Source organism: Perna viridis, chromosome 8 (genome assembly GCF_037379345.1).
Source record: "Perna viridis isolate PV_CMFRI_1.1 ecotype Kerala chromosome 8, ASM3737934v1, whole genome shotgun sequence".
Lineage (NCBI taxonomy): Eukaryota > Metazoa > Mollusca > Bivalvia > Mytilida > Mytilidae > Perna > Perna viridis.
The window spans coordinates 36,973,567-36,992,552 of NC_142452.1; the positions used below are offsets into that span (position 1 = coordinate 36,973,567).

Sequence of the window (18,986 nt, forward strand, 5' to 3'; positions counted from 1 at the left end):
GTAAGAATCAGGCAGTGGGTGAAACATTATATGAGAAAAAACATTTTCATAATGTAATTTTACTGTTTTTGAAACATCAAAGGGCAGATATCTGTCAAAAACCTCATTTTTTAGCATTCTATTGAACATTTAAAGGGCAGATATCTGTCAAAAACCTCATTTTTTAACATTCTTTTGAAAAATTTTTGAGCAAAGCTAGAGATGCAGAGATTACATAACCGTCTTTTTTAAAAAGAGAAAATATCCTTGAGTTATATTACCTTGTCAGATCGGTGGATTTTGACATGCATGCTTCTGATTTTTCCTATTTTGCCTTATTCTTACGAACATTTACACTTAAGTATGGTTCTGCCTAAAAACCAGGCGGGGGTGATTTATCAGATCTTAACATAGTCGATACATTTGTTAGGTCCTAAAAGCTAATTTTACTATGTTGATATCATTGAATATGCTACTAATCATGATATTTTTTTTTGTCTGGTTATAGTGTTAAATTTCTAGTGGGAAGTTTTCCTGTACTTTTCCTGTAGTAGCATTTTGAAATACGTTTTGAAAGTTGAAAAATAGTTGATTAGTGACAAAAACTTGTCTTAATTTACATACAGTTGACCTGAGCTGTTTTGACTATCATATCTTTGTTAATTTTAGCTACACCTCTTATTGGATTGCTTTAGAAATATATATGACTTGCTGAGAGATTTAAGGTTATAAAGACAGTTGAGAAATTAACTAAAAATCCGATATACAGCTCTTTCCTTGATTTGCATGATTTGTATAGGAATAAATATTAAGTTATAAAAATCAACTAAGATAATTTCGTGTGTCACAATGGCTAGTTTACTTTATTATTCACAACTGATCGTCAAAGGGCGAGCTACAGTATATGTCAGAAGCATGGATGGTTAGGTTGGACAGAAGCATATTTATGTTCGTTTAAATATCTTTACAGTTCTCACAAGCATATTTGATTTGTTTAAAAGCATTTAATATCATTAGAACCGTAAGGAATATTGTTTTGACTTATAGAGAATATCGACAAAATGTTAGCGAATTTCAAATTTATGCTTTCTTTAATTGTTGTCTGAATATTTAAGGAAAATGACCCTATTCCTTCAATGTATTTGACGTATGTCATTTACTTGACCTACATTTTTATAGCGCGTTCATTCACCACTAGAACGTTTCATATTTGATGATACCTGTTTTGCCGTAAGATGATTTGAGTCTAGATTTTTTTACTAGGTATCCATGCCGGTTTCTCTTTCTGCTTTCTATTATAAGACTGTTGCATTGCTTTAATTCACGCTCACAGAGACAACGCTATTGTTCAATAATTTATCTGTTTATTTGTCATTATCTAAGATTCAACCCACACTTTTTTCACATATGTAAGATTGTCCTTGATGATCACATGGTCTGTCGTTCCATCTATTCGACCACAAGAAGTGCGCACAGTCACCATCACCATTTGGTTCTCCAGGTACCCACCATGTAAACGACATGCTTGAACCGTTTGTCCATTTCCATTGACCCTCTCTGCTTTTGTCAGTGCCCCCTATAGAAGGATGTGTTAGACCCTTTGCTACAAAAAAGTATTAAGTGATAATATTTGTACTTCGTTTATAGCTCTTTCAACAGGAGTAATTTTAGTTTCAAAAACCGAACCTGAATTTTGCCAACACATTCAAAATAATTATTAGCGCAATTTGATATTAACTGCCTTAAAATCCAGTAGTTCTCCAACTTTCCTAGAAAAATGTATAACTGCACATGTGAGATTATTTTACCACCTTACACCAAAATAGGAGTAAACAAATGTATTTCACAATTACATTTCAAAGCAAGTATAACTTTAAATATGAATAAGAAAATAAACATAAAAACAAATTTCATGATAATGTTGTCGCACTGGAGCTGCCAGTTTTCATCTAGGTGGGGTTGATGTCTTTTTGACATACTAACCATATCCATTTTTTAATATTTGTACAAAATCATTTTTTAAATGGCATATAAATCAACTTATTTGCTATTTCACAACTTTACAGCAAAATTTGACTAATTACCTGTAAATCTTTTGATTAGCCACATATTTTCATCCTTGGTCTCGATAACAACGAGTTGCCCACCCTTCCTCTTGCATAGTGTCTATTTTCAAAGTAAGGTTGAGAAATTATTACGTTTTTATTCATTTCAAGCCAATAAATTGTCAATATCTATCAGACTTTATTTTCATTGTTTCTGCATTTTGGATCTGCAAAATGTACCACCAAACCTCTTTCAAAACTTAACTTCTATACTCACAACCGCCAAAGAGGGTCTGCAGTCCTACCACAACACTTGTTACTCCCATGGTGGTATTAATTCAATGTGGATCCTAAAACATTCAAAAGATCTTTTGGAGACAATCAGTTCAAGACTATTATCTGAATATAATAGCATTAAAACCTATGATTTTTCAACACTGTATACTTCTATTCCCCATACTCAGTTAAAATCCCGACTTAAAAACATTATACATCGTTGTTTTTCCAAAAAAGATGGTACACCTATATACAAATATATAGTTCTTGGTAGAGATTCCTCATACTTTGTAAGAAATAATTCCAAATCATCTTCCATATATACAGAAGATGTTTACAAAATGCTGAAATTTTTAATCGACAACATATTTGTCCAGTGTGGTGGACGTGTTTTTCAACAAACGGTCGGCATTCCAATGGGAACAAATTGTGCTCCTTTACTTGCTGACCTATTCCTTCACTCTTATGAGGCTGACTTTATAGCTGATCTGATCAGAAAGAAAGAATATAGTTTGGCTAGATCCTCCAATCTCAGTTTCCGCTATATAGATGAGGTGATATCTTTAAACAATCCTGATGTCGGGGATTTGATACATCGCATTTACCCAAAAGAACCTGAGATAAAGGATACTACAGACACTGTGAAGTCAGCCTCATATCTTGACCTACACTTAGAAATCGATGGTAATCGACACCAAAACTATTGACCAAACTTTACGACAAACGTGATGACTTTTCATTCAGAATTGTCAACTTTCCTTTCATCTGTAGCAACATCCCTTCAGCACATGCGTATGGAGTGTTCATATCACAACTCATACGTTATGCCAGAGCTTGCCGAAACTACGCAGACTTTTTGTATCGCGCTAGAATTCTAACAAATAGGTTTCTGGAACAGGGTTATGTTGCTACAAGATTGAAGTCATCACTACAGAAGTTTTATGGTCGGCATCATGAACTCGTGGATCGTTATGGTGTATCCATCTGCACCATGAAAACTGATTTATTCAACTGGTCATAGTTTTCCTTTCCTCTTTTGTCTACCCTGGACTTGACTTTTTATGAGCAATTCGGCGGCTGTTTCTAGAAAAGCAGATGACGCTTACCCTACCGGTGTACCTGGTCCATGCTCCCAGTTTTTAGTGGAGTCCGAGTTGCTCATTTGCTTTTGTTACTTTGTATGTATGATTATAGTTACTTTATTTTCTTTGTTGTGTATGTCAGTTTTCCATGTCTGGTCTTTGTCCCTGGATTACATTCTTTTGATTACCGCTATAACCTTGGTTTCCTTGATTACTCTTTCTATATTTTAAGTAATAATAAAATAAATCTGAAACTTTATACAAATTCTCAAAATTACATTCAGTACACTAGCTATGATATTTGTACTGAAAATACTCCGTAAAAAACAGCGATTCTCAAGATTTTCATGAAAAGTACAGTGTGTACATATATGTTCTGAGTGTAATATATTTTCTCTGTCAGAACTTTTCTTACGTACTTCTGCCGTGTTCCATGTGACAATTTCCTTGCCAAAATAATAACAGTGACCTTTAAATTTTTTCCCATCCGTCGCTGCAATCTTTTTGCACTGCCTTCTTGTGGTCTTGAATATAATAACATTTCCATAAAAATAAAAATGGAGGAAAGTTTATAAAGTAGGTTCTTTTAATCAATGTGAAATAGATCATTGACAAGAGATTCCGGAATACAACACAACGAATACAAAACGAGAAAACTTCAATTAGCAAATAAGTTTTATTTGAACAAATTTGTTTCAATTGAATTGGACATGCAGTATGATACTTAGTTAGAAATAAATGATTTTGTCCTAATGTCAGTGTTGGTCATTCAATTGTACTCGTGTCGTGGACTTATTACTTTTATTGCCAGGGCCTTTCAGGGTTTACTTGAAGGTGTGTTAACATTTATTGGAAACCCCTTTGTGATCTCTGTAAGTATTTACTATTTTAATACGGGTTATACGATGGCGCATTTGTTGCATTTCACCATATCTGTTCCCTTTTCAATTTAGCAAATATGATTCAACAATTAAAAAAAAATAATAACAAATCAAGTAGCTACTGTGTATATTGAAAATTCAGACACATTTTCATAAAGTTAACGACAAAATGACCTGCTAAGTTGTGAAGCAGTTATAATTGTTTTGAATAGTAGAGAACTAACAGTTCTCATTGGGTACAGTTAAAGCAATGGGCAAAATATTCACAGTTTGTTAGTTAAACACTTTATTTAGAACTTAATACACTTTAATTAACAATCCAATGCAATTTTTGTTTATTTCTGTCATTTTTCAATAAGTTAGTATTTTGAAAGTTTTGGGTTTGTATGAAAAAATAACAATGAATTCATATAAAATTAATTTTGGATTAAGATCTTTCTATACCGGTATATTTGATTCTAATGCTGCCAATGAGAGGTTTGCAACACAGGGCCGAATCCCGACACTTTGAAAAGGAGGGTCGCCAATCGAGATTTCTCAGTAAAAAGAGGTTGTTTGGGCATTATTTGCCATTTTTGGTCCATTGTACGCATGACAATTTTAAAAAATGGGAACCAACCACCTACACCCCTCTTGGTCGCCACTGTAGCATATCGAAAGTTGCAATATATATGAATGATATTGTTTGTATCTAGTCCTTATACCGACGAGATTGTTGCATTTTAAAAGTGAAGATCTGTGCTATTTCCTAAAGGGTATATCAAATACTTCTTGTTTTATATAATGTCTTCTGAAAGAATGGACTTATTTCCCGTTTAAATGTTAATTGATTTTTGTAACTGAAATTATTTAGTGCATTATTTGATGTATCGTGTAAGTATATTTGAAGCAACAATTCATACGTAATGTGAATCCAGTGCATCTAACATATTTTACTACAGTAAGTGGTGGCCTATATGACCACACCCTCCATGTTGTTTATGTAATATTAATTCAATCTCAAACACCATTAGGTTTTGAGTTATATGCATTTTAGAACTATTAAGAAGACAAATCTAATTTCTGATGTATAGAAAAATCTTAGATGTTTTAGATGCACCTTATTCATAAGAGAACTGTAGAATAAGCTTTTTATCCACTGACAATTCTAAGAAGTTTGCGATTGGGTATTTTTTAAAAAGGTATTCATTTAAATATGGTGAATATATACCAAAGACGCAAACATAGATCCATGAGCATTTACGACTTTATATAATACAAGATCAGGATATCATAATTTCCAAACACCTTTTGATTTTCTGTCGAAACATTTGTGCTTATAAAATACCAAAAAAAAAATCATATTCATTGCAAATCGATATGCTGTACACGTGTAATGTATAACGGGCATTAACATAATTGAAATATATTCAACACTGAAAGCCCATAATGACTTCGGCAATGAGGAAATAAATACATGTAAGTACTTACATTTCCTTATTGTCTGTGTGATGTTTGATATTTGTTTTGTAATTTTTAATATTTTGTCGTCATGCTTGTTTTGCTTAGAATTAATCCGATTCAACTGATGGTCTATTAATTTGATATGCTTAGCCAAAAACCACAGAAATGCATTATCCGATGTCCCACTGCTCCAACAAGTTGTTGTTGAAAACAAAATTGGTATGACTAATATTAATAGTTGCATGACTAACGAAAGCGCACAGCGAGCTGAAAGGAAAACTTGATATAGGAACGTGATATGAACAAACATTTTAAAATTTTGTAATGACAGCCTGGTCGAAATTGGATAATAACAATGAAGTCATTCATAGTTTTGAAAAATAGAAAAAAATATCTGAATTGCATTTTTATTATTGCATTAAAAATTAATCAATTAAAATTATATATATATTGAAATTATGTCAATCATTAATAGATTGTATGGAATTGAATTGAATAGAATTTTGGAATGAGTAGTTATTCTTAAATCGATTTTTTAATTCTGCCCGTTCCAAATCACCACATACCAAATCCCCATTTTTATCAGATTTTCATACTGTTTATTTAGAAAGTACAACAAAAATGGTAGCGACATATAGTTCCTAGAATAACCATCGGATACCCACTTAAATTATAACGCCTCTATTTCTTGTACTTTTAAATCATACATGTATAATTAGCCGCAAGCACAGAATTTAAATGAACGAAATAAAGAATATTCAGATGGATTAGATAAACACCTGCAAAATCCTACCAACCACACCCGTTAGTAAACAGAGGATGAGACTATGACGTACAACCGTCTCCATGGACTTATATCATTGCTTGCATTGTTCACAATGGGTTTTGAATGATCATTTATTCAGTTAAGTTGCTTAGTTTAAAATCATTCAAAAAATAAAACATAAGGGCATACTTTCGATACGAACTGTTAAACGGTTCTGTTGTCATTTGTACCATCGGATTGTCAATTGAATTAATTCCCTTAGACCGGAAGAATGATAAAGAATGCATTAATCCAAGAAATTAGAAGGTGTCTAAAAAGTATGTTCTGAACATGTGATATATTGAGCAAAAATATGTAACGCGTTAGAATGTACGTGTGCATACTCAGAAATTCATGTTTTATGCACAATTGATCTTGTTATAACATATTTGAATGAATAATCCGAAGAACACCCACCTAAACCAGACTGGTTGACATGTTCCCTTATATTAGTTTAAATATTTTGGAAACCGAAAAACCCGATTTATCCGACCCTATTCTAAAAGCGAAAAGGAGTTCGTTGTATTCAGGGTTCACTGTACCAAAATAAAAAAAAATCATTTTTTCGATTGTAGACAATTCCTAATATTTACGTTACAATATAACATATAGATAAAATAATGAAATATCTGAACTATTTAATTTTCGATTAGCTTTAAAATATAAACACACATCTTTATAAACCACAAGTTAAAATATTGGAAAATAAATTTTATCTGCTATGATATATAGAGTAATCCTTGAATTTACAATGGCAAATTCTGTTATGCATTTTTTTTCAAGTTCACACTAAATGAATATTAAAGCATAATAATACAACACCAACTTTATATAAAGTTAAATAACTGCTTGATTTAAACACAATTTGATATAAATATCATAAACAGACACAGCTTCAAATCGCTAGGAATAATTAAAAGCTAAATCTATCATTTATTTCTGGTTTGCGACTACTTTGAAACATGCAAATTGTCTCGTCTGTCCATTAGCATTTATGGTGTTTTAGAAATTAAAACAGAAACAAACAGCGGTTTTGATCAAAAGCAATTCAGAGGTAACGTATTGATTTGAACGGATTTGCAATTTTCGTTCTCGATTTATTTTTTTTATCCAGAATTCTCTCTGTTAAAAGCATTAAAACAGACAGATTTATATTTAGTTTGCCTCCCTATGTCACACACACACACATACACACACATATATATGTATGATGTATATGTCAAAGAGACAACAACCCCACCGAATGAAAATGTCAACCATATGATACATAGTTATCAGTATTTTGTATTTATTGTTATTACGAGAAATGTTAACTTATAAAACAGAAACCGCAAAGCGTCATATTTCTATCATCACACTTAAACACAGATCATTGCTGACAAGATTATAGGCTTTATTCTATACACAACCACATCTTATGATCTTGAATACGGAGCGAGAAACCCATTCCCGTGTATTGATAAAATTCAAATCAGTATTTAATAAGCGAACGTATCAAGTTATCAAGAAACTTTAATCTATTATGTAAACAATTTGGAACATTTGGAGAACAGAGAAATAATGGACATGATTACTTATAATTATTAATATTAAAGTATCATTTTTATAGAAAAACTAAACTAAAGTAAGTGCCAATTTGTCTAGAAAATAATATAAACTGTCTACGTTTCAGTATTAAAAGAAAATACCTCATACTTTCTCAAATTGTCTCGATCATATTAGAGACTTCCGTTCTACATCTGAATAAAGATACATTTTATTTCTATCATTTTTTTGTAATTCTACACGATTCCCGACTGGTGAAAGGTCACCTTATAAAAATGAATTCATCTAGATGTAACGTGTGCTTTAATGTCTTAGACTTAGACAAAAGTAACTAAAGAGAAATAAAAGGAACCATGAGTTTAGCAGAAATCAAAAGGATGTAATCAACAGATAAAGACCAGGCATGGAAAACAGACAACACAACAAAGGACATAAAATAACCAAAACAATACACACAATGCAACAAAAGCAAATGAGCTACGTGGACGCCATCAAAAACTGGGAGCTTGGACCAGGTGTACTAGTAGGGCGTCCTCTGCTTTTCTAGAAACATCCGCCGAGTTGCACATATAAAGTCAAGTCCGGGGTAGTCGAAAGAGTAAAGGAAAATTATGATAAGTTGAACAAATCAGTTGTCATGGTGCAGATGGGTACAAAGTAACTGTCCACGAGTTCATGATGACGACCTTAAAACTTCTGTAGTGTTGACTTCAATCTTGTAGCAACATAACTCCGTTCCAAAAGCCTAATTGTAAGAAGTCTGGCAAAGTACTAAACAATAGTTGCATGTATTTGTTGACTTGTAATGCAAGGTTGAAGTCTCATGGACATTACTGGTTCTGCCTGTCAGTATTGGGTAGTTATAATACTATAAATAAATGTATGAGCGTATACGTATTTATAAGAAGATAATGTCATTTAAGTTAATCTCAGAAAATGTCACATGACCCTTCACATGACAGGTGCGTCCACACTAATTATTTTACTTCTTTCTGTTACATATATATAATACATAGTAACAGAATTTTCCCTTTTTTTTATTACGAAACTTGCTATTAACTTATAATGAATAAACAAAGCGTCATATTTTTTATCATCGCACTTACACACAAGTTATCGTTGACAGGATTATAGGCTTTACTTTATTCACAAACACATCCTATGATCTTGAATACGGGGCTTAGAACCCATTCTCGTGCATTGATTAAAATACTAATCGACATATAATAAACGAAAGTATCAAGTTATCTAGAAACTTTTACCTGTTATGTATCCGATTTGGAACATTAACAGAACAGAGAAATAATGGATATGATTACTTATAATAGTATAGGTTATTTTTTGCAATTCTATATGATTTGTGACTATAGCACTGACTATTTTAATGATAGATACGAATGGAATTGTATGACGCTTATGTTTTATTAACAATTTGTTCACCATCTAATGTACTACTTAAACTATGTTTATAGAATAAAAATCTACATCTTATGCTTTCGTTCAATTTAACAACGAACTTGCAAGGATCACGACAGTTTTGTTTTATGTACCATTACATTATCACATCCCTTTTCGTGTTCAGTAGGGTATGAATTTAAAAAAAAAAAAAAACCATTCTGGTCACAAATCGATAGCTTTGTTTTGTTTTTATTTATGATTTTAATGTATTTACTTACTATCAATTCCTAAATCTAAGGACATAAATATAGGGTTCGACCAGGTAATAATTCCAGACATTTTTTATTATTCAAAGTCTCAAAGTCTTTTTTGTGTAAACTCATGTGTAAAATTACTTCATTCATATTATTGCAATAAAGGTAACCGAAAAAAATCTTATTTGAAAGGTCTTGAAAGAATAACATTTTCGAAGAACAGGAAGGGAAAAGTTATGAAAAAGTGTAGACATGAATGTTCTGATCGAATAGCAAGCATTGCCCAAAGAGAAGAATATTTCCATTATTGTTCTACGTTTTATCAAACTAATCAAATGTGTTTTTTAACTTTTTACCATTTTATAACTGAATATTATTGTAAAGTAATTTACTTTTTTGTAAAGGCCATTGGCCATGGCGGAAATTCCTGATCGAATTGTTATTACTTTAAAAGGTCCATTGTAAACCCAGACTTGATCCCTTCAGGTATCGTAATAATGACACGATTGTAGACTTTGTTTGTTATATCTCCCTTTGTATGATATCAAAGAGTCCTGTATTTGTAAGTTGCCGTTCGTATAATTAATTAAATTAATAAAATTAAAATTTAATAAAGGCGAAAAAAAGTGAACCAAGAATATGGCGGATATCATAAGAATGTAATCCAGGAACAAAGACCAGACATGGAAAACAGACAAACACAACAAAGAACATAAGATAACCACAAACATTACGCACAGAGCAACAAAAGCAAATGAGCAACTCGGACCCGGTAAATTGTCCTTTCGTTTTTTTACAAACACCCACCGAGCTGCTTATTAAAGGCGTTGACGAGAGTGGAAAGGAAAACTATGACACGTTGAACAAATCGGTTCTTATGGTGCAGATGGATCAAACGTAACGAACCACGAGTTCATGATGACGACCATAAAACCTCTGTAGTGATGACTTCAATCTTGTAACGACATATCTCTACTCCAAAAGCCTAATTGTAAGAAGTCTATCAAGGTGCTAAATAATAGTTATATGTGTTTGTTGACTTGAAATGTAAGGTAGAAGTCCCAAGGACATTGGAGTTCCGTCCTGCTATAATTGAGTACGTAATACAACATGTATAAGCGTATGCGTATATATAAGAAGAGAATGTCATATTTAAGTTGAATCTCTCAGAAATTAATATCTCAGAAAATGTTTTGAACCCTTCGCATGACATGTGGGTGCACAGTTATTATGTAGGTACACTGTTTAAAAGTGATACATCAATAAACGATTAAAAAAATATGTTTAGGCAAAAAAGGTCACCACCCACAAGAAAGTGGCATATAATGAATAGGGGTGTGTCCAAATCATCATCATTATTAGCAATCACGATTAGTCTTGATAGTTATTATCATTATCATTTTACATCATAAATGTCAATCATTGAATTTGAATGTTACTACAAAGCATTTCCAAAGTTCAGCCTTGAATCAAAATAAAATTCAATTTTACAAAAGCGATTTCCGTTACTTTTAAAACGATCATAAATACAAGATACAATTTCCATTTTTTTGTTCCATTTGATAAAATGTTTCTTTTTCAAGATCAGAGAGGACGCTTACACTACCGGTGCACCTGGTCCATGCTCCAAATCTTTAGTGGAGTCCGAGTTGCTCATTTGCTTGTTTTACTTTGAATGTATGATTTTAGTTACTTTATGTTATTTGATGTGTATGTCTGTTTTCCATGTCTGGTCTTTGTCCCTGGATTGCATTCTTTTGATTACCGCTATAACCTTGGTTCCCTTGATTACTCTTTCAAGTAAATGGATTTCTTGTCTTATACATATATTCTTTCGTATGTTTATATCACCCAGCTGATCTTTAAAACTCACGTCTTTAGCATTCTACATAGTCTTATTTAGTTCTAAAAATGTTTCCTTATGATATCCTCAATGTGAACTAAGCTTAGAATACAGGAAACAAGCAACCTTGGCTACAACAAACAAAGTGTTAACTGTAGCGTAGATCACAAGAACGTATTAATTTCTGGGATTCTGTCAGCATATTTTCGAGATTAAAAATTGACAAGTGTTATATGGTAATAAATTAATTTGAGGTAAATACTGTAATCTGATTGCTTAAAATAATTTTGTTATATCTTGATGGATAAGAAAATATTGACACACCCTTATTCAGTTAATGTCAGAGCTACTTTTCTCATGTTTAAAGATAAAAATATGTTTTAAAATTAATTTATAAGAATTGGTTATGATAACACTTTTGTCTATTGAAAAATAGCATAAATTTCCCATGTGCATATTGTTTTTTTGCGTGAAGTGCAATACACAAAATATGCACATGGAAATTTTTTTTTATCATAGCCAATTCTTAATTAAAGAATCAATCTTGCGGGTACTCTTATTCGCACTATTCAATCCACTGCGAAAATAGCAAAAATAAGTAGACAGCAAAAATATCGATATCTTCACAATGATTACATAACGAAGTACATGGTAGGAGGAAATATAATTGAAAGAAAATTATTTTCCACAGTATTAATGCTTAAAACCTTAAAAATACTGATGGCATGATCAAAATATACATAATATCATTAGGTAGTAGATACTTTAACCGTTTTTTCTTAAATGAACGGATAATTTTCCAATATTTCATTAATGAAAGGAAGTCTTAAGCAGTGATTCAATTCCAAATCTATATTAAGGAGGAGCGTCATTATCTAATGCAATCACTGTTACATGTATATAAGGATGGTACTGTAATGCGTAATTATCGATATCAATCATATCGTGTCCTTCAATGCACTTAAAAGGTTGCCCGTGCAAACACCAAGCAGTGGAAGGCACATTGTTTTCAAATATTTGTCACCTATTTCATATCCCAAATATATCCTTTCTGAATGTTGAATGCTGGTGTTTGACTAACTGCAACGGAACGGTTAAAGAGAAATAAATTACATAGAAAGAATTGAAGTTCATTTGAAAAAAGGAGATAACTCTTTAATTTATGCAAAAATTTAGTTGCTTTCTTAGGGAATTTCAAAATCATTTTCTTAGCCATTCATGATCGAGTTTAAAGAAAATATACTATTTGACATATAAACATACATATGATATAAACATGACATTTGCACAATTTAGCGGGATAAAATTTGCCATGTGTCACCCATATCATAGCAACTGCCTGATTTGTACACGGACAGCCTCTTTAATGACCATAGGGTAATGAACGCAGCTGTCTTTCAAATAAACCCATGTATTCTGTTCATATCATTGAATCCCCTGTGTCTTTTTATACTAACTCGAGTGGACTTCTCGCAATTCAACATGTTGTTTCTGTTATTGGTGTACCGATACAAACAAGCATCTTTTTTTTCAAATGTGCAATGACACAAACTAAAAGGGTATATTTAGAAATTTGATCGTACGACTGGGATGGAAATGTGAAACCATAACACCAAAAAATCACAATGACAATCATGTTTATTCACTTGCAACATGATAGGGCTGCTGGCGGGACAGGACATGCGTATCCAATGGTAGCCCCAGTCGTCAGTCCTGGTGTTTCATGGTATTTCATATTTAAAGTGCTTTAGTTGTTTTTGTTTAGTTATGTTTTGATATGTAATTATATTTCATTCCATTGTCTAGATTGTGTATGTAAATCTCTTGTTCGATTTTTCGATGTATCGGAATGCAATACTGATGTCTTTGAAAAGACCTTTTGTGAAGGTACGGCGTTTTTTTTTTTTTTTTTTGGCACCATATTATTCTTTGAATATAAAACAGGATGATTTTTCTTTCAATGTATATATCTTGTAATCGCATGATTTCAATTTTACATACATGTACATACCCTATACGTACCCTATTCAAACCACATACTGGGCCATTGAAAGACAATCGTGGCATATTAGATATATATATATATGTGAGAAAAATGCTTATAAAATAGATGACATATTTTACTCACAATCTTTAGATTGTAAAACAACTTACAGTTTATCTGTTTTTAAGTTATAAAGGACTGCACATTTAGAAATCAGGCAGTTCCTATGGTTGGGATGGCATATATTAACTTTTATTTCACAGATGGTTTTTGTTCTAATGTAATGTTTATATCATATATATGTCCAATAGCACAAGGACGTTCAAAAAATGACAATGGATGGCTAAGAAAATGATTTTAAAGTTACCTAAGAAATCAATCAAAGTTTGCACAAAATATGAAAGAGTTATTTCCCTTTTCAATGAATTTAAGTGTTTCCTATCTAATTTATTCCTCTTTGACCATTGCAGTTAAAAAAAATCAACATTTAACTTTGTGAAAAAATGTATTTGTGATATAAAATGGAGATTTGTTTTTAAATCAAAATGTGTCATGTGCCACTCACTGCTGGTTTTTGCATTGATGCAATGGAAATGCAAACCGCTTTGTGTTGACGTTTGAAAATATACATTTGATGCATGAAATTTATCATTTGCGTTACCGTCTTCCTTCCAGAAAGCAGGAGTATGCCTAAGGTTAAATATTCAAATTTTAGGCAAATATTTACGCAACACGGACTGATTTAATCAAATATATACAAAATGTTCAAGAATTTAAAGAGGTATGTGTAACATTTAGACATGCTAAAACAAGTGCTGGGAGTTTTACCTATATAATATAAATCATTTAAGAAGTAAGACAGGACCAAATGTTACAAAAAAAGATAGAAGTATGATATGCATAATAAATAAGGATAATACAAAATTACTGAACACTAACCCGATTGATAATCCAGTCAATTCCAAAATAAATCTGGCAAAATAGATATTGCACCACTGGAGCGGCTGGTACCGCAATGGTCCTGACTTGGTACAGACACCGAAGTGATGGGTTAAATCTTGGTTTTATAGCCCATAACATTATCTTGTAGGTTCTTTCTATTGAAAGAGTAATCAAGGGAACCAAGGTTATAGCGGTAATCAAAAGAATGTAATCCAGGGACAAAGACCAGACATGGAAAACAGACATACACAACAAAGAACATAAAGTAACTAAAATCATACATACAAAGTAACAAAAGTAAATGAGCAACTCGGACTCCACTAAAAACTGGGAGCATGGACCAAGTGTACCGGTAGGGTAAGCGTCCTCTGCTTTTATAGAAACACCCGCCGAGTTACTCATAAAAAGTCAAGTCCGGGGTAGACAAACATAGTACTGATGGATACACCATAACGATCCACGAGTTCATGATGACGACCATAAAACTTCTGTAGTGATGACTTCAATCTTGTAGCAACATAACCCTGTTCCAGGAGCCTATTTGTTAGAGTTCTAGCGCGATATAAAAAGTCTGCGTAGTTTCGGCAAGCTCTGGCATAACGTATGAGTGTGATATGAACACTCCATACGCAGGAGCCGAAGGGATGTTGCCACAGATGAAAGGAAAGTTGACAATTCTGAATGAAAAGTCATCACGTTTGTCGTAAAGTTTGGTCAATAGTTTTCCTTTACCATCGATTTCTAAGTGTAGGTCAAGATATGAGGCTGACTTACAGTGTCTGTAGTATCTTTTATCTCAAGTTCTTTTGGGTAGATGCGATGTATCAAATCCCCGAAATTAGGATTGTTTAAAGATAACACGTCATCTATAGAGAGGAAACTGAGATTGAAGGATCTAGCCAAACAATATTCTTTCTTTCTGATCAGATCAGCTATAAAGTCAGCCTCATAAGAGTGAAGGAATAGGTCAGCTAGTAAAGGAGCACAATTTGTTCCCATTGGAATGACGACCGTTTTGAAAGCATTTAACACGCGGTTTAATGAAGAAGTAGCATATATGAAAAAAGAACTGTTTCTGATGAAGTAATAAAATGATGAATATTGCATGTGGTTTCAAGGGTTTTTTTCACTCTTTTCCTGTCATGTGGCGGCATATCAAAAGGCATACCTTACATGGCGGGTGCACAAAATGACTATTGCAATACATATTCCAATTTTACAAATGATAATCAAAATAAAATTACTAATCTACGACCGTTGTAACTCCATGGACAAACTGATTTGTGTGGTCTCTGATTCCTTTCTCGGTGGTAAAACAGTATAGATCTATAACCACTTCGGAAGAACATTTACCCTAGCTGCAATTTCATTCATGCACCAACTCATGAGTTTGTCATTATTTTTATGTAAATAAGCAATAATTTTATAACATTAGAAAAAGAAGTAGGGTAATAATTTTTGGTCGGTCATTGAAATCTTTAATGTTTGTACGCCATAAATCGCTGTTTTATTTTGTACTCAGGTGACGAAAATCCATCAGTTATTATTTGTAAATTAGCAACATTGTAAATAAGTCAAACAAATGATAGTTGAATTCTTTAGACGACCATTATGCTTATATTGATATACAATGCACGAGATAGCTTTAAGAACAATGTTTAATTGTTTTCATATGTAAAACAGGAAAGGCAGATGAATATTGAATATTTAATATGAGTGCTTTCTAGATAGAGAAATGGAAATTGATAATTCTGTCTAACCGACTTGTTGATAACGTGCTGTAAAATATCAATTACTTCTTAGTGTAAATTTATTCTCTCTTAATAAATGGATTTCTTGGATTCCTTTTAGTCCAAGGGTAAAGGTCAGATTAGGGAAACAGACACGCACAACAAAGAACATTAAATACCCAAACAAGGGTAAAGGTCAGATTAGGGAAACAGACACGCACAACAAAAAACATTAAATACCCAAACAAGGGTAAAGGCCAGATTAGGGAAACAGACACGCACAACAAAGAACATTAAATAACCAAACTAGCACGTACAAGGAAACAAAACAAAAGCACACGAGCAACTCTGACAATTCCAAAAATTGGGACATTCCCATATGAACTCTAACAGGTTTCAACAGATTTTCTACCGCAAATTGTAGCATTTAATTCGAGAAGTTCCAAATGAGCTTGCTCAGATAAATAGAACGAAAAGTCTTTTGAAAAAAAAATAACGTATTTAGAGATCATAGGACTAATTCACATTTACAGACTTTTTTGGGGTACTTGCTATATTTTGAATTTAAGATCATCGCTGTAGGATAAATGGTGGGATTGTTTCTTGGAGCTTTCTAACACAAACCATGTGAAGTCTCAAATGGATGTAAGAGTTTTATTTGATTTCAATATTTAAGCAGCAGTCCCCTTAAAATCAGACAGGAGGTGAGTCATGCATGTCAAACTTTCATTTCTTATTCAGATTCTGTTAAAGATTACATAACCAGTACTAGTAATATTTTTTCGTTTGAGTGTTGCCCTTTTGAGATAAAATTGACATAAAGTTATGAGTTATCGTTCTTGATTTTGTTTGATTTGGTCGATTGTATTGGAAGATAAATGTATGATTTTCTTAAACATATAGAACTGAATATATAAAGGACAACTATTACCTAAAATTATAGCATATGTAAATGGAAAAAAACATTGTTTGTTCGCTGGGTGTTTTTTCAGCATCAATCACTATAATATGGGTAGTGTTTGTATTTTATCTGGATTGGTACTTCAGGTCTGATAGGATATGGAACACTGTCAGTGCATCACTAAGTAGATATATATCATGCACGGCAAGGACCAACATTTACTATTGATAAAAGTAAAACTATAAATATGAACATTTATCCAAAATATCCATATTTGCAATTCAAATATTGTTGCACCCTCAGTAGGATTCAAACCCTTTCTTTTCTCTAGTACATATGGCTACACCGCCCTTCCATTAACATTGCCCCTGAAAAAAAAACGGACACGCAAACGTCCTAAGATTATGTTTTAGTTCCTTATCAATATCCAAAAATACATTATTTATCTGCAAAATGATTGACAATTGTATCAAAATAATTTATTTTTTGTTATTTTGTTTGTCGCAATTTATTGTTGTACAGTTGTTCGTAAAATTTCATTTTTCATAAATTAGAAAAAATAACCAATGAACAAGCTATTCCTGCTTGAATTCACTCTGCCATTTTGACTCGTAATTTAAATCCGTAAGAAAAAAAATCGGTATGTGACTTTATTGAAATTACCATAAAAGGATGTATATACATTTGCATTTAATATATCTAATATTCAACTAAATGCACACAAAATACTTAATAAACAAATTTGATTTGATTATGTTCTGATATCGGGTCAGGCTTGTTTATGCAACTTTCATTTTAGTATTCTAACAAGGCTTGGAAGTGTGTCTAGAAGTAAATTATCTCCTTCATTAGTATTATAATTAAGTTAAAGGAAGAAAAATCAAACCAGAAAGAAATAAATGTTGAAAAATATAATTTTTAGTCACTTAAATTAGTAGGAAATTTATCAAATGGATGTTTCAAAAGTGTATTGTGCGTCGTTGTGATCATACTATTTCCATAAAAAAAACAAAAACAAAAAAAACAAAAAACAGAACTGCTACATTTGTAAAATAAACATTCATGCTTTTGAATGCAAGAAAAAAATATGATTGGCGTATAGGAATAAATGCATACCCATAATTCCTTCCAGAAAAACTCAAATACTCACTCTAGAAATCATATAATGTTTAATTCTATTTTGAGCTCACCTGGCCGAAGACCATGTGACCAATTGCCATCACTTGGCGTCCGTCGTCGTCCGTCGTCGTCGTCGTCGTTAACAATTTTTCGAAACCATTCTCCTCGATTATACTTTATTTCTTGTTTTTGATCTTACACTTCCTACGTGTTTAATAATTATGCTGCCGATGGCGAGAGGCTACGCATTGTAACATGCGTACAGCATACCAAATTTTTGCAATGATTTATCAATGATTTCATATCTAAAATGCTGTTTTTTAAATGTTTTCTGTTGAAACACCCGTACAGCATGACGACATATAGAACTGTGATACTTATATTAAGATGGTATACAACAGCCTTGATCGTACGTTTAATTTGACACTTAATATACTTAAGGCATTTAGTCTTTACAGCATCTTTATATCATAAAAGAATAAAAAAATAATAACAGAAATATGAACATGATATGAGATAATGATCGAGATACCTATACCTTAAGGTTTAAAGGTAATCGCTATGAAAGATTTCGCAGAATTTTACATACTAAATATATGCACTAAAATGTCAGGCCATGACTTAGATTTGAATTATTTTACAACGTAAACGGCATAAATATTACCTATTTGTATTCCCATGTCGATGAAGGCAGGAAATGATTTTACATTTAGCTTTGTTATATGAGCAACCCGTGGTTTTCGTTTCCGATGTCTGTCT

The 18,986-nt window shown here is 32.3% G+C and overlaps 1 protein-coding gene across 2 annotated transcripts; it reads right to left on the bottom strand.

Moving 5' to 3' along the window:
• Nucleotides 1-1,323: 1,323 nt before the first annotated feature.
• LOC148610376 (hepatic lectin-like) lies at nt 1,324-5,973 on the bottom strand. Of its 2 annotated transcripts, none has more exons than XM_088542923.1 (4): nt 5,734-5,973; nt 3,802-3,906; nt 2,064-2,145; nt 1,324-1,582 (listed from the first exon to the last, which is right to left on the bottom strand). In XM_088542923.1, exons 3-4 carry the CDS (start codon nt 2,086-2,088, stop codon nt 1,365-1,367), a joined length of 243 nt encoding a protein of 80 aa, XP_088399049.1. In that variant the 5' UTR covers nt 2,089-2,145; nt 3,802-3,906; nt 5,734-5,973; the 3' UTR covers nt 1,324-1,364. The 2 variants fall into 2 exon arrangements, with proteins under 2 accessions (XP_088399049.1, XP_088399048.1); XM_088542922.1 differs by having other exon boundaries at nt 3,798-3,906.
• Nucleotides 5,974-18,986: the final 13,013 nt, after the last annotated feature.

What these genes read in the sequence shown, in the direction of transcription:
- LOC148610376 (XM_088542922.1), bottom strand. Translation starts at nt 3,869, where the DNA reads ATGGGAAAAAATTTAAAGGTCACTGTTATTATTTTGGCAAGGAAATTG. An exon ending in ATGGAACACGGCAGAAGTAC is followed by an intron (nt 2,146 to 3,797) that starts GTAAGAAAAGTT and finishes CTTTGAAAATAG; the next exon opens with ACACTATGCAAGAGGAAGGG. An exon ending in GCTAATCAAAAGATTTACAG is followed by an intron (nt 1,583 to 2,063) that starts GTAATTAGTCAA and finishes ACTTTTTTGTAG; the next exon opens with CAAAGGGTCTAACACATCCT.